Source organism: Phyllobates terribilis, unplaced genomic scaffold (assembly GCF_046119375.1).
Source record: "Phyllobates terribilis strain yellow unplaced genomic scaffold, ASM4611937v1 Scaffold_664__1_contigs__length_860015, whole genome shotgun sequence".
Taxonomy (NCBI): domain Eukaryota; kingdom Metazoa; phylum Chordata; class Amphibia; order Anura; family Dendrobatidae; genus Phyllobates; species Phyllobates terribilis.
Genome location: NW_027363424.1, coordinates 608,433 through 620,885, shown reverse-complemented (window position 1 = coordinate 620,885; position 12,453 = coordinate 608,433). Strand labels below are relative to the sequence as shown.

Genomic DNA, 12,453 nt, shown 5'->3' with positions numbered 1-12,453 from the left:
AGAGTACTGAAGGAGATCATAGAAGAAATTTTAGAACCACTCTCCATAATCTTTGAAAATTCTTGGAGAACAGGAGAAGTCCCAGAAGACTGGAGAAGAGCAAATGTTGTTCCTATCTTCAAAAAGGGGAAGAAGGTGGACCCAGGGAACTATAGGCCGGTGAGTCTGACTTCTATACCAGGAAAGATCTTTGAACAAATTATTAAACAACATGTATGTAAGTACCTGGATAAGAATGAAGTGATTAACCAGAGTCAGCATGGGTTTATAACTAACAAGTCATGTCAGACTAACTTAATTTCCTTCTATGACAGAATCACTGACTGGGTGGATCAGGGAAATGCTGTAGATATAGTATATCTTGACTTCAGCAAAGCATTTGACAAAGTATCTCACACCATCCTTATTGAAAAAATGACCAAGTATGCAATGGACCAGGCAACTGTTAGGTGGATTCATAACTGGCTAAGTGATCGGACTCAAAGGGTGATTGTAAATGGCTTCACATCCAGCTGGATGAATGTCTCAAGATAGCTAATACTAGAGAAGAGAGAGAGAGGATTCAAAAAGACCTAAATAAACTGGAGCAGTGGGCAGCAACCAACAGAATGGTTTTTAACAGGGAAAAATGCAAAGTACTACATCTGGGCAATAAAAATGAAAAAAGCATATACAGAATGGGAGGAATAGAGCTAAGCAACAGTACATGTGAAAAAGACTTAGGTATACTAATAGATCATAGACTGAACATGAGTCAACAGTGTGATGCAGCAGCAAAAAAGGCAAATACAATTCTGGGATGTATTAACAGAAGCATACAGTCTAGATCACGTGAAGTCATTATTGGTCTTTACTCCTCTTTGGTCAGACCTCATCTGGAATACTGTGTACAGTTTTGGGCACCACATTTTAAAAAAGACATAGACAAACTGGAGCAAGTTCAGAGAAGAGCGACCAGAATGGTGACTGGTCTGCAAACCATGTCCTATGAGGAACGGTTGCAGGATTTGGGAATGTTTAGCTTGCAAAAAAGAAGACTGAGAGGAGACTTAATAGCTGTCTACAAATATGTCAAGGGCTGTCACATTGTAGAAGGATCATCTTTATTCTCATTTGCACAAGGAAAGACTAAAAGCAATGGGATGAAACTAAATGGGAGGAGACACAGATTAGATATTAGAAAAAACTTTTTGACAGTTAGGGTGATTAATGAGTGGAACAGGCTGCCACGAGAGGTGGTGAGTTCCCCTTCAATGGACGTCTTCAAACAGAGGCTGGACAGACATCTGTCTGAGATGATTTAGTGAATCCTGCTTTGAGCAGGGGGTTGGACCAGATGACCCAGGAGGTCCCTTCCAACTCTACCATTCTATGATTCTATGATTCTATGAAATTATGGGAGTAGTAGTAGGTGACCACAGAACAGACATGACAGTCTCCCTCCTCACCCTGCTGATCGGCCCATATTGCGATCGCCTCTTGTGCTCCATGTATAACCTCAACCTTAATATCAACCAGATCTTCACCCTAAAAATAAAAATGTAAGATGAGCTCAGGTCCCATCACTTCATGGTCCGTTGTTGTGGGGACTTCAGTGTCATCTACCTGATGATCCTCCGGGATGTTGCGATTCTCCTCTGGACAGTCCTGGGGATACAGAGGACGGGGACATCTCTCTGGTGGATTTCTCCTCCTGGATCCATCTGTGGAGACATAGAGACTGAATACATGACCTGCCGTGTATCTGTCTATATATGAGACTCGTCTCTCAGAACTAGTAATTCTATGTTTATGTATCAGGGAATAAATTACATTGTTGTGGTCCTCACCACCGGTACCAAGGAACCAGCACATTGTGGCCTCAAGTATGAAGTGATAATCAGCGAGGCCAAAGCCTAATGCTCTCTGCTCTGCACTCGGAGGATGAGGATCCTGAGGAGAGGGACAGAGAAGACCCTCGTCAGTCAGATGGAGCAGCCGTACTAAGAAACACAACTTCTCCAAGTTTCGTCTCCAGGGATGGAACCACAGAGGAGCTGGAGAAAGCTCCACATTTCCATCCATTGGTTTCTTCTCTCCTAATTCACTGTATGGAGAGTGGGGGAGGACGGTGACCATTTACCAGTGATTGTATTTTGAGATCTCATGATGTCACCATGAGGACACGGCCTCCCTCCTGGACAGGATCCTCTGGGATCACTAAGAGGAGAGAACCTTCCGTTCTATTAAAAGACGGGTTACCGCTTTCTTATTCTTCTTTAAATAGAGATAACTCTCAACATCCGCCTCGATATAAACACTAAAATAGGCAGCAAGTGCGCAAAAAGATCTGCGTTTGTCTCTGAAGGAGGAAAAAAGGGCACATGTACGGCTGACGGATGAAGTCACAGCGCCGGGAAGGACGGTGTTGTGGGGAGCAACCGGTACGCAGCGGTTAGTACCTATCAATGTGTAGAAAGGACAACTAGAGAGCCGGCACCGGGGTCATGGGCGCTTACTGATGCACATGGGGAGCCAAGGAGAGATTGTCTGGTCAGACTCCACAGAAAAGCTCCATAATACATATTCTTCTGAACAAACATCCCTTTAACCCCGTCACTCCCCAGTCTGTTTTCACCTTCCTGACCGGGCCAATTTTTTACAGTTCTGACCTCTGTTACTTTATGGAGGTAATAACTCTGGAGCTTCAACGGATCCCGCTGATTCTGAAACTGTTTTTTCGTGACACATTGTGCTTCATGTTAGTGGTAAATTTAGGATTTGGCTTTTTTTTTTGCGTTTATTTATGAAAATATCGAAAATTTTACAAAAAAAATGCTGGACTTTTAATTTTTATGCCTTTTAACCAGATATGTATTAACTATTGTGTATGGTATAACTAACATTTACCACATGTCTACTTCACATTTTATTTATTTTTTTGTTAAAAGTTTAATCAGCAATTTCTTATTTTTCAAACAAAATTTACAAAACCAATTTTAAGTTTCCTCCTTTCTCCCCTTTTGCATTTTAAGTCTGCAGTCTGGCTCCCCAATACTTATATCTATGGCCAGTTTGACGTCAATCAGCCGTTACTAACATGTCGCATTTAAGGGATCGCACTCATCGGGTGAAATAAAATTGGTCGAATATTCCTGAAAAGTAGGATGATTGTCTTGCGAGTACGATGCGACTTCTCTCACCTGTCTCGCATCTGTATGACATCCGCATCAAACGCGTTTATAACATCAGCTTTTACAGACGGTCATTCTCTGACATTTCAGGCTAATTTTCTAACTAATAAAACATTTTTTATAGATCTAGAAAGATAGAAATGAGTCAGTGAGATATATCATCAGTGCAGGGCGTGTGGAGCTGCTGTACATGGATTTAGCTAATAATTAAAGAATTGAAAGTAAAAAAAGCAAAGGGGGAAAGCGGACAGCTGATGCTTATAGTCTGGGAAGCGGGTAATAAACATTAATTAACATAGATCTTCCCAGGGGATTAATATTAACATCTGCGTAGCCTTTACTGGTTATTAACAAGGGGTGACCCCCTCCCAAAAAAATGAAATCTGCAGACAAAATGTGACCGATGCTCTAAGGAAGGTGAAAGATTCTGAAAGAAGCCGCCGAGGACGAAGACTCAAGACTGATGAAGACGACAGCGGAGAAACCGCGACTCACAGATCAGAAGAGAAGAATCAGGGAATGAAAGCTGTGAGAAAATGTAGAGAAAACCAGAGCAAGTCTGGAGAAAAATCATCTATTATAGGACGAGGCCGAGAGACGTCATCACATCCACCGGAGCCAACAAGAGTCTCCTCTCACCTGGTGATGTCAGAGGCCGGAGCTCCTCCATCATCACCTCCTGGTACCGATCCTGGTGTCCTTCTAGATACTCCCACTCCTCCATGGAGAGATAGACAGCGACGTCCTGACACCTTATAGGAACCTGACAACAACGACACCGTCATCACCCAGAATCCTCCAGTGCTGCCCTGTATAATGTCCCAGCAGTCACCTCTCCGCTCATCACCCAGAATCCTCCAGTGCTGTCCTGTATAATGTCCCAGCAGTCACCTCTCCGCTCATCACCCAGAATCCTCCAGTGCTGTCCTGTATAATGTCCCAGCAGTCACCTCTCCGCTCATCACCCAGAATCCTCCAGTGCTGTCCTGTATAATGTCCCAGCAGTCAACTCTCCGCTCATCACCCAGAATCCTCCAGTGCTGTCCTGTATAATGTCCCAGCAGTCACCTCTCCGCTCATCACCCAGAATCCTCCAGTGCTGTCCTGTATAATGTCCCAGCAGTCACCTCTCCGCTCATCACCCAGAATCCTTCAGTGCTGTCCTGTATAATGTCCCAGCAGTCACCTCTCAGGTCATCACCCAGAATCCTCCAGTGCTGTCCTGTATAATGTCCCAGCAGTCACCTCTCCACTCATCACCCAGAATCCTCCAGTGCTGTCCTGTATAATGTCCCAGCAGTCACCTCTCCGCTCATCACCCAGAATCCTTCAGTGCTGTCCTGTATAATGTCCCAGCAGTCACCTCTCAGGTCATCACCCAGAATCCTCCAGTGCTGTCCTGTATAATGTCCCAGCAGTCACCTCTCCGGTCATCACCCAGAATCCTCCAGTGCTGTCCTGTATAATGTCCCAGCAGTCACCTCTCCGGTCATCACCCAGAATCCTCCAGTGCTGTCCTGTATAATGTCCCAGCAGTCACCTCTCCGCTCATCACCCAGAATCCTCCAGTGCTGTCCTGTATAATGTCCCAGCAGTCACCTCTCCGGTCATCACCCAGAATCCTCCAGTGCTGTCCTGTATAATGTCCCAGCAGTCACCTCTCCGCTCATCACCCAGAATCCTCCAGTGCCGTCCTGTATAATGTCCCAGCAGTCACCTCTCCGGTCATCACCCAGAATCCTCCAGTGCTGTCCTGTATAATGTCCCAGCAGTCACCTCTCCGCTCAGCAGCTCAATCATCTTGTTGCTGAGCTCTAGGATCTTCTTCTTCCTCTCATGTATCGGGGGGTGCGGGGGAGGCTCTGTGATGGGGTCCGGGCTCCGCCCTCCTGACTCCTGGAGATGGATGATGGGAGTCACCCCCTCCCCCGGTGTCTTCCTCACTATTGTGTAATCCTGTGTATGGAGAAAAGTGGTAAAACACAAAACCCCAGAGACATAATGAAATAGTTGTGGCTTTCTAACCCAAAACCTAATTACAGGTTCCTATTAACACTTTCACCCACGAGACTGTTTTCACCTTTCTGATTAGGCCAATTTTTTCAATTCTTATTAGTTTGACTTTAATTTTGATCAAAATTACACGGTGACCCTATTTGGGCCATGTGTGAACACGCTCTTGCATGCTGCATGTACACTCATTTATATTCCAGTTCATTTCTTTCGTTTTTTTTCAGTTAAAGGGGTCCTCCCATCTCCAAGATCCCATCCCAATATGTAGTAGGGGTAATAATAATAATAATATTAGCAAATACCTTCAATTAGAAATGTAGGATAGTATTTTTGGTTCGCTAGCTCTCTTACCCCATGTGCAGGCATTGCAGGACCTTAGGTATCCATGGTTATGACCACTAGCAGCTAGCCAACTAACTGTGATTTTATCAGTGGACGTAACCATGGATACCTAAGGTTCTGCGATGCTCTGCACATGAGGTAAGTGGCGAATCAAAAATACTATACTACATTTCTAATTGGAGGCATTTGCTAATATTACTATTATTACACCTACTACATATTGGGATAGGATCTTGGAGATGGGAGTACCCCTTTAAGTGCGCACAAGTGTGGTAATCTCATGTGGTGTATGGCAGGGGGCTGCACTCCTCGCAGTATACAATGTATCTCGCTGTGGACAGTTTTCTGTCAGGAGAAGAGTCCTCTCTTCTCAAATTAAACTCCACAATATAATATTTTTCCAGTAAATGCCTCCAGGTAGAGGGTGATGATGGTGGTAGTAGTCTGTGCACCCGAGCCCCAGTCATAAAGAAGCCTAAAGAACTTAAACAGAAGTCCCTTTACTGGGGATAATGGGTCAAATTCTTAGGCTGTGTGCCCACGATGCGTTTTTGAAGCGTTTCTGCAGCAGCAAAAACACTGAAGAAACGCATCAAAAACGCTTGGTAGAAGGTCCGTCATGTCCCCCAATGATAATCCGCGTCTGCTCTGCTCATGCTGCTCAAATTTCCACTTCCGTTTTTTCATGGTGAAAAAAACGCAGCACCACCAATTATTTTGCAGAAGCGCTGCGTTTTCGCCGTCATTGACTTGCATTGGAACGCTTCAAATCTGCAAATATGTAAAACTACTTGCAGAATTAAAGCGCATTTGCTGCGATTTTGGAACACAAGACTGCAGCAAATGGGAAGTGACCTCATGTGGGGGCGTTCCAGCCATCCCATAAATCCAGCAAGACGAGAATCCCATACCATTCCTGTCTTTGACGCGCCCCTGGGCCTGTGTCGCGCTGCGTTGCGCACGCGGGAGCTTACCCGGAGCCGGATCTCTTGAGGGTTGTAGTCTCGTGGCGGTGACCCGGTCCGTGCCCAGGGAGTCAAACTGAGCGGCGATGTTTTAGCAGTAGATGTTAGATGACTACGCCACCCGTTGAGTGCAGCCAGGGAGCTGCTGCTGCAGGGCAGACCGCTGAGGCCGGTGGTAGGATTGTGCAGCGTGATAGTATAACCCCCAACGGGAGGGGTATGGCCTCAGGGCAGCCGACGTGGATGATGGGGGTAGCAGGAACCACTCGGAGACGGTACTGTGTAGTTCAGGGTCTTTACTGGTGACAAAGATAGACCCTCCCGGAGTACTGGCTAGCGATTGGGGCCTGGTCAGTCCTTGAGCAGATGGAATCTCCCCTGGCCAGGCGGAGTTGTAGGCCTCCCAAACTAACAATACTCTTCTGGCTACCTTGCTAGAGGCAGATAAAAGTAGCCCACGTCCCTGAGTGTACCGTGTGGTGCTCACCCGTATGGCCGGTGACTCGGGGCCTTCTAATGGCTTCCGCTCCACGATGGCGGTGCTGGTCCCACTCTTGTGACCGTGCCTTCGGGTTTCTGGGCCAGAGGACCTGCAATCCCCTGCCGGTCGGCTTCTGCTGCTGGGTAAGAGTTAGTCCCCACAGCCTCGGACGCCGGGTCCGGTAAGAAAGCTTCTCAGTCAGGGCGAGCTCTGCAGCTGCCAGCCCCTGACTCTTTGTAACGCTGCTCCCACAGAGCTCCTGTTGTTTCTTTCTATGCTGCTTCTCTGTCTCTACTCTCCTTGACTGACTAACCCTGCTTCAGCCCCGGGTTTATATAGGGGAAGTTCTTCCCCTCCCAAGACTGGGCAGGAGGTGTGGCATGCACAGGATCCCTGACCAAAGGACCTCCCACCTGCTCTCAGACATAACATTACATTACTGTGGAAACCAGACCCCTGGGGTGCCACATTCCCCCCTAGTAAAATTTAGTACTCCGGGACTAAACACATTTTAGAAAAACATAACAAGGTAAAAACAATAATAATACAATAAGAAAAACATATAAAGATGGTTACGGCATGTCCGTAACCGGGTGCAGTCTTTGAAGAAAGCAAGGTGTCCATTTCACCAAAACAGGGAGACGTAACCAGGTAGGGGTCTGTCCTACCCCGAGTCCTTAACAGTCTCTAGTCCATCCTGGGTTACGCTCCAACTATGTACAAGGATTCCCGGTAAATCCACCAAGGATTCCTAAAAATAACTGGAAACACAAAATTATACACAAGCAACAATACACGGGTAAACATAAATAAAACAATTTATACACTTCAAATCCTCCAGCGTGCGGGTAACTGGCCTCTAGTGGCTCTAGTGGACCTACGGAGCTGACTGTCTGGCCCCGAACTACAGGGTGTAGGAGCTGTCAAGGGTAAACTGGGCAGCTGTCTACGAGTTCCCTGGCTCACTAGGGATATGGCAGGCTCACTGCAAGCAGAGGGTTGACCCTCCTGGTCTGCGGGTGTGGGGTCTTCTGCCTCCTGGACCGGCTGTTCTTCCAGCTCTACCTGTTGCTCCGTAGGTGCTTGGGATGCTGGTTGGAGGAAGGTGAGTACGGGTACCACAACTGCACCATTGACTTGAGTCCAAGACCGAGGGAAGTCCCCGAGCACAGTACTAACCATATCTTCCCTTTCCTCTACGGGTCGATGGTCTTCTTGTTCCTCTTCAGGGTTCCTCAGTTGTTCGGGACACTTCTTCAGGTGGTCTCGGGATACAATGGCTGTGGTTTCCCCTCCGTCTTTACTGATGGTACAAACCTTCGGGTTTTCGTGGCTTGAGGGCAGTACGGTGTACGGGTCCTTCTCCCACTGGTCGTCCAACTTGTGGAGCCGTCTCTTCCTCTTCAATACCTGCTCTCCGGGTACCAGGGGAACAGCGGGAGCATACTGGTTGTAAGTTTTCTCTTGTCTTTCCCTAGCCTGACAGAGACTTCGCTCCACGCTCTCCTGTACTCTCCGGTACTGCTGCTGCCTCTCTGTGTCCCAGTCTGTTTCTGGTGAAGTGTCCTCGGGTGTCAGGACTCCCATTTCCAGGTCAACAGGTAACTTACCAGGTCTTGCCCTCATTAGGTAAGCCGGGGTACAGTTGGTGGAACCTACCGGGATGTGGTTGTATAGGTCCACCAGATCGGGCAACTTCTCAGGCCACAGACTGCGTTCTTCCAGGGGCAACGTTTTTAGAAGATCCATTACCACCTGGTTCATTTTTTCACAAAGTCCATTAGTATGCGGATGGTAGGGTGTCGTCCTTATCTTCCGGCAGCCATACAGATTGCAAAATTCCTGGAAGACCTCCGCTTCAAAGGCAGGTCCCTGGTCCGTCAGCACTTGGTCCGGGTACCCGTGTGGACGGCAGAAGTGCTGCTGGAAGGCTCTAGCTGCTGTTTGAGCCGTTAAGTCCTTGACGGGGACGACAACCAAGAACCGGGAGTAATGATCCACGATGGTTAACGCGTAGACGTAGCCACTTCTGCTTGGGGTCAGTTTTACATGATCCAAGGCTACCAGTTCCAACGGTTGCCGGGTGACGATGGACTGCAGGGGAGTCTTCTGGCTGGCACGGTCCTTCCTTCTCAGGTTGCACGGGCCACAGTCTCTGCACCATTTCTCGATGGTTCCCCTCATGCCTACCCAGTGGAACCGCTCGCGCAGCAGGAACTCCAGCTTCTTCCACCCGAAGTGTCCAGCTCCGTCGTGGTATGCCTCCATCACCATGGCTGCGTCTCTTCGTGGCACCACTACTTGCCAGAGTAATTCATGCGTCCGGGAGTTAACCATTCTGCGGCACAACTTTCCTTTGTAAAGGAACAGTCGACTCTTCTCTGCCCATAGTTGTTTGGCTTCCTTCGGAGCGTCTGGTTCAAGGCGAGCCTCCGGCCGAGTCAGCATCTCCTTCACCAGTCGGACGGCAGGGTCGCTGTCTTGCGTTTCCGCCCAGTTGTAGTGGGGTAAGGGGTTCAACGTAGCAGCCTGCTTACTCCTTACCCGGTGGGAATACTGGATAGTCCCATGACGGTGGAACGCAGGGAGTTCAACTTCTTCCAGTCCCTCCGGATCTTCTCCTCCGTCCGGCAGGTTGGGCATCCTGGACAGGGCGTCCGCGTTGGTATTGGAGCGTCCTGCCCGGTATTTGATTGTGAACTCGTAGTTGGACAGACGGGCCATCCACCTCTGCTCCAGGGCACCGAGTCTTGCCGTGTCCAGGTGTGTCAACGGGTTGTTATCCGTGTACACGGTGAACCGGGAAGAAGCGAGGTAATGCTTAAAGCGCTCGGTGACTGCCCATACTACGGCCAGGAACTCTAGCTTAAATGAGCTGTAATTCTCGGGGTTCCTTTCGGTGGGTCGCAGTTTTCGGCTGGCGTAGGCGATTACTCGTTCCTTCCCCTGCTGGATCTGGGACAGTACGGCTCCTAGCCCGATGTTACTGGCGTCGGTGTAGAGGATAAAGGGCTGGCTATAATCCGGGTACGCCAGGATTTCGTCCCCCGTGAGGGCCATCTTCAGCTGGCGGAAGGACTCTTCTTCCAGCTCCTCCCATTTGAAGGGCGGCTTCTGGTTCTTGGCCTTCCGGGACTGGCCTATCAGGAGGTCCTGCATAGGTGCTGCCTTTTTGGTGAAACCGGGAATAAACCTTCGGTAGTAGCCTACCAACCCGAGGAACTGCCGCACTTATTTTACGCTGGAGGGGCTTGGCCATTCCTTAATTGCGGTGATCTTATCAGGGTCGGGAGCCACTCCGTCAGCGCTCACCACGTGTCCCAGGTACTGCACCTTTGGTTTCAGGAGGTGACACTTGGAGGGTTTCACCTTTAGGCCGTAACTCGCCAGAGCTTCGAACACTTCCGCCAGGTGTTTCAGGTGGTCCTCATACGTCTTGGAATATACGATGACATCGTCCAGGTACAACAGGACCGTCTCGAAGTTTCTGTGGCCCAGACAACACTCCATTAGTCGTTGGAAGGTTCTGGTGCGTTGCAGAGTCCGAACGGCATGCAGGTGAACTCGCTAAGTCCCATCGGGGTGGTGAATGCGGTCTTCTCCCGGTCCGCCTCTGCTACAGGAACCTGCCAGTACCCGCTAGTGAGATAAAAGGTAGAGAAGAAGTTAGCAGATCTTAAAGCAGCCAAAGACTCCTCTATCCTTGGTAAAGGGTACGCATCCTTGTGTGTGATACGGTTGATTTTCCGGTAATCTACACACATCCTCATAGTGTTGTCTTTCTTTTTGACTAAAACTAGTGGGGCTGCCCAGGGGCTACAGCTATCCCGGATTACCCCAGCCTCCTTCATGTCTCTAAGCATCCCCTTGGCGTGTTGGTAATGTGCAGGGGGTACGGGTCGATACCTCTCTTTTATGGGAGGATGATCTCCCGTGGGGATGCGGTGTTCTACCCCCTTGACTCGCCCGAAGTCTAACGGGTGTTTACTAAACACTCTCTCATACTCTTGAACCACCCGGTAGACTCCCTGTTTCTGGTGGGAGGGAGTGGAGTCAGTTCCCAAGTGTAGTTGCTGACACCAATCCTCCATTACTTTCTTAGAGCCGTTACCTTCCTCCGGGTGAGATGGAGGCAAGGGTTCCACAGATTGTATAGCATTTTGGTTAATGGTATATAATTTGGCTAGCGTGGCATACCGGGGCAGGTACACTTCCCTCTTCCCGATATTGATTATGCGAACGGGCACCCTCCCATGGCGTACATTAACCACCCCCCGTGCTGTCAAGATGGTGGGCCTACTGTCTGAGTAAACTGGTTCTACCATTGCCTGGTAATCTCTACCTCTCAGACCAATAGCTGCCCGGCACCAAATCATCATTTCACTTTTTGGGGGCATGGCAATAGGAAAAGGGTCACACATTCTTACGCTACCAATCTCACCGCCGGAGAGTTCCACCTGTTGCCGTCGCATCAGTGCCCGGATCTCTTTCTGGAGCACCCGCTGCTCGCCGGAGCTGGCGTTCTTGGCAACCTGCTGTAGAAGGAAAATCACCTCTGCAAGACAATTTTCAATTACATTAGTTCCTAGAGTTATTTTTGGGTGACTCTCATGTTTGTCAATATCTACAATGATCAGTCCCTGTGCTGCCAGTTCGACTCTACCGATTTTGATGGTCACCTCTTTAAATCCGATCTGTGGCACGGGCTGGCCATTGCTGGCGATGATACTCAAGTCGTCGTCAGGGTAGCGGGTAATATCCGAGTCATTCCAGTACTGCTTAAAGAGCACGTACGGGATGGTGGTGACCTGTGACCCGGTGTCCAGTAGGGCACTCATGGGAATGCCATCCAGTACCACAGGCAAGACTGGACGTCCTCCCACATATCTGTCGCGCCAGTTCGATGGGCCTGGTGATCTTTTTCCTGGGGGTTGGCCCTCTACCCCAGGTTGTGCCCGTTTAAAGAACAGTACCTTGCCATATGTCCGGGTTGATTGCAGCGGTAGCAGATGGGTCGTCCGTCCTCGCTGTATTGGTCACTGGGTCTTCCTCTGGCCGGTGGGGTCCTCCTTGGTCGACGCCATGGGATGTCCTCCGGTCCGGATGCCAGCTGGATCTTCCCTGGGGTGGAAGCCTGTAAAGACTGCACAGTTCGGGTTAGCGCAGCAACGCTCTTAGCTAGCTCTTGGACCTGATGGTGTAGGTCTGGAGCCGGGTCATTGTCCAAAGCCTGCGCATCAGCTCCCACAGGCCCTGCCGACAAGGGCGCCGCCTCCTGGTGGTAAGTGATAGCAGGGCGCCTGTGGGTCACAACGCCACCCGGTGCCGGTTCTCGGAGCACCCGGATGGCTCTGTCCTTGAACTGTGCAAAGCCCAGATGGGGATCCTGTAAGGCCATTGCCCGCAACTGGGTTCGGTGGGTATTACAATATAGTCCCTCTATAAACTGTTCGGTCAACAGCCTGTCCTCGTTTCCCAC

The 12,453-nt window shown here is 49.3% G+C and overlaps 1 protein-coding gene across 1 annotated transcript in view; it reads right to left on the bottom strand.

Annotated features, from left to right (window-relative positions):
- Positions 1–12,453, bottom strand: part of LOC141235427 (uncharacterized) — a 31,244-nt gene that overhangs the window by 11,337 nt on the left and 7,454 nt on the right. The window contains exons 2-5 of the mRNA XM_073668110.1: positions 4,950–5,129; positions 3,813–3,936; positions 1,606–1,703; positions 1,449–1,527 (exon numbers count right to left, since the gene is read on the bottom strand). Coding sequence (XP_073524211.1) covers positions 1,449–1,527; positions 1,606–1,703; positions 3,813–3,936; positions 4,950–5,129 — 481 coding nt within the window. The remainder of the gene's footprint in view (positions 1–1,448; positions 1,528–1,605; positions 1,704–3,812; positions 3,937–4,949; positions 5,130–12,453) is intronic.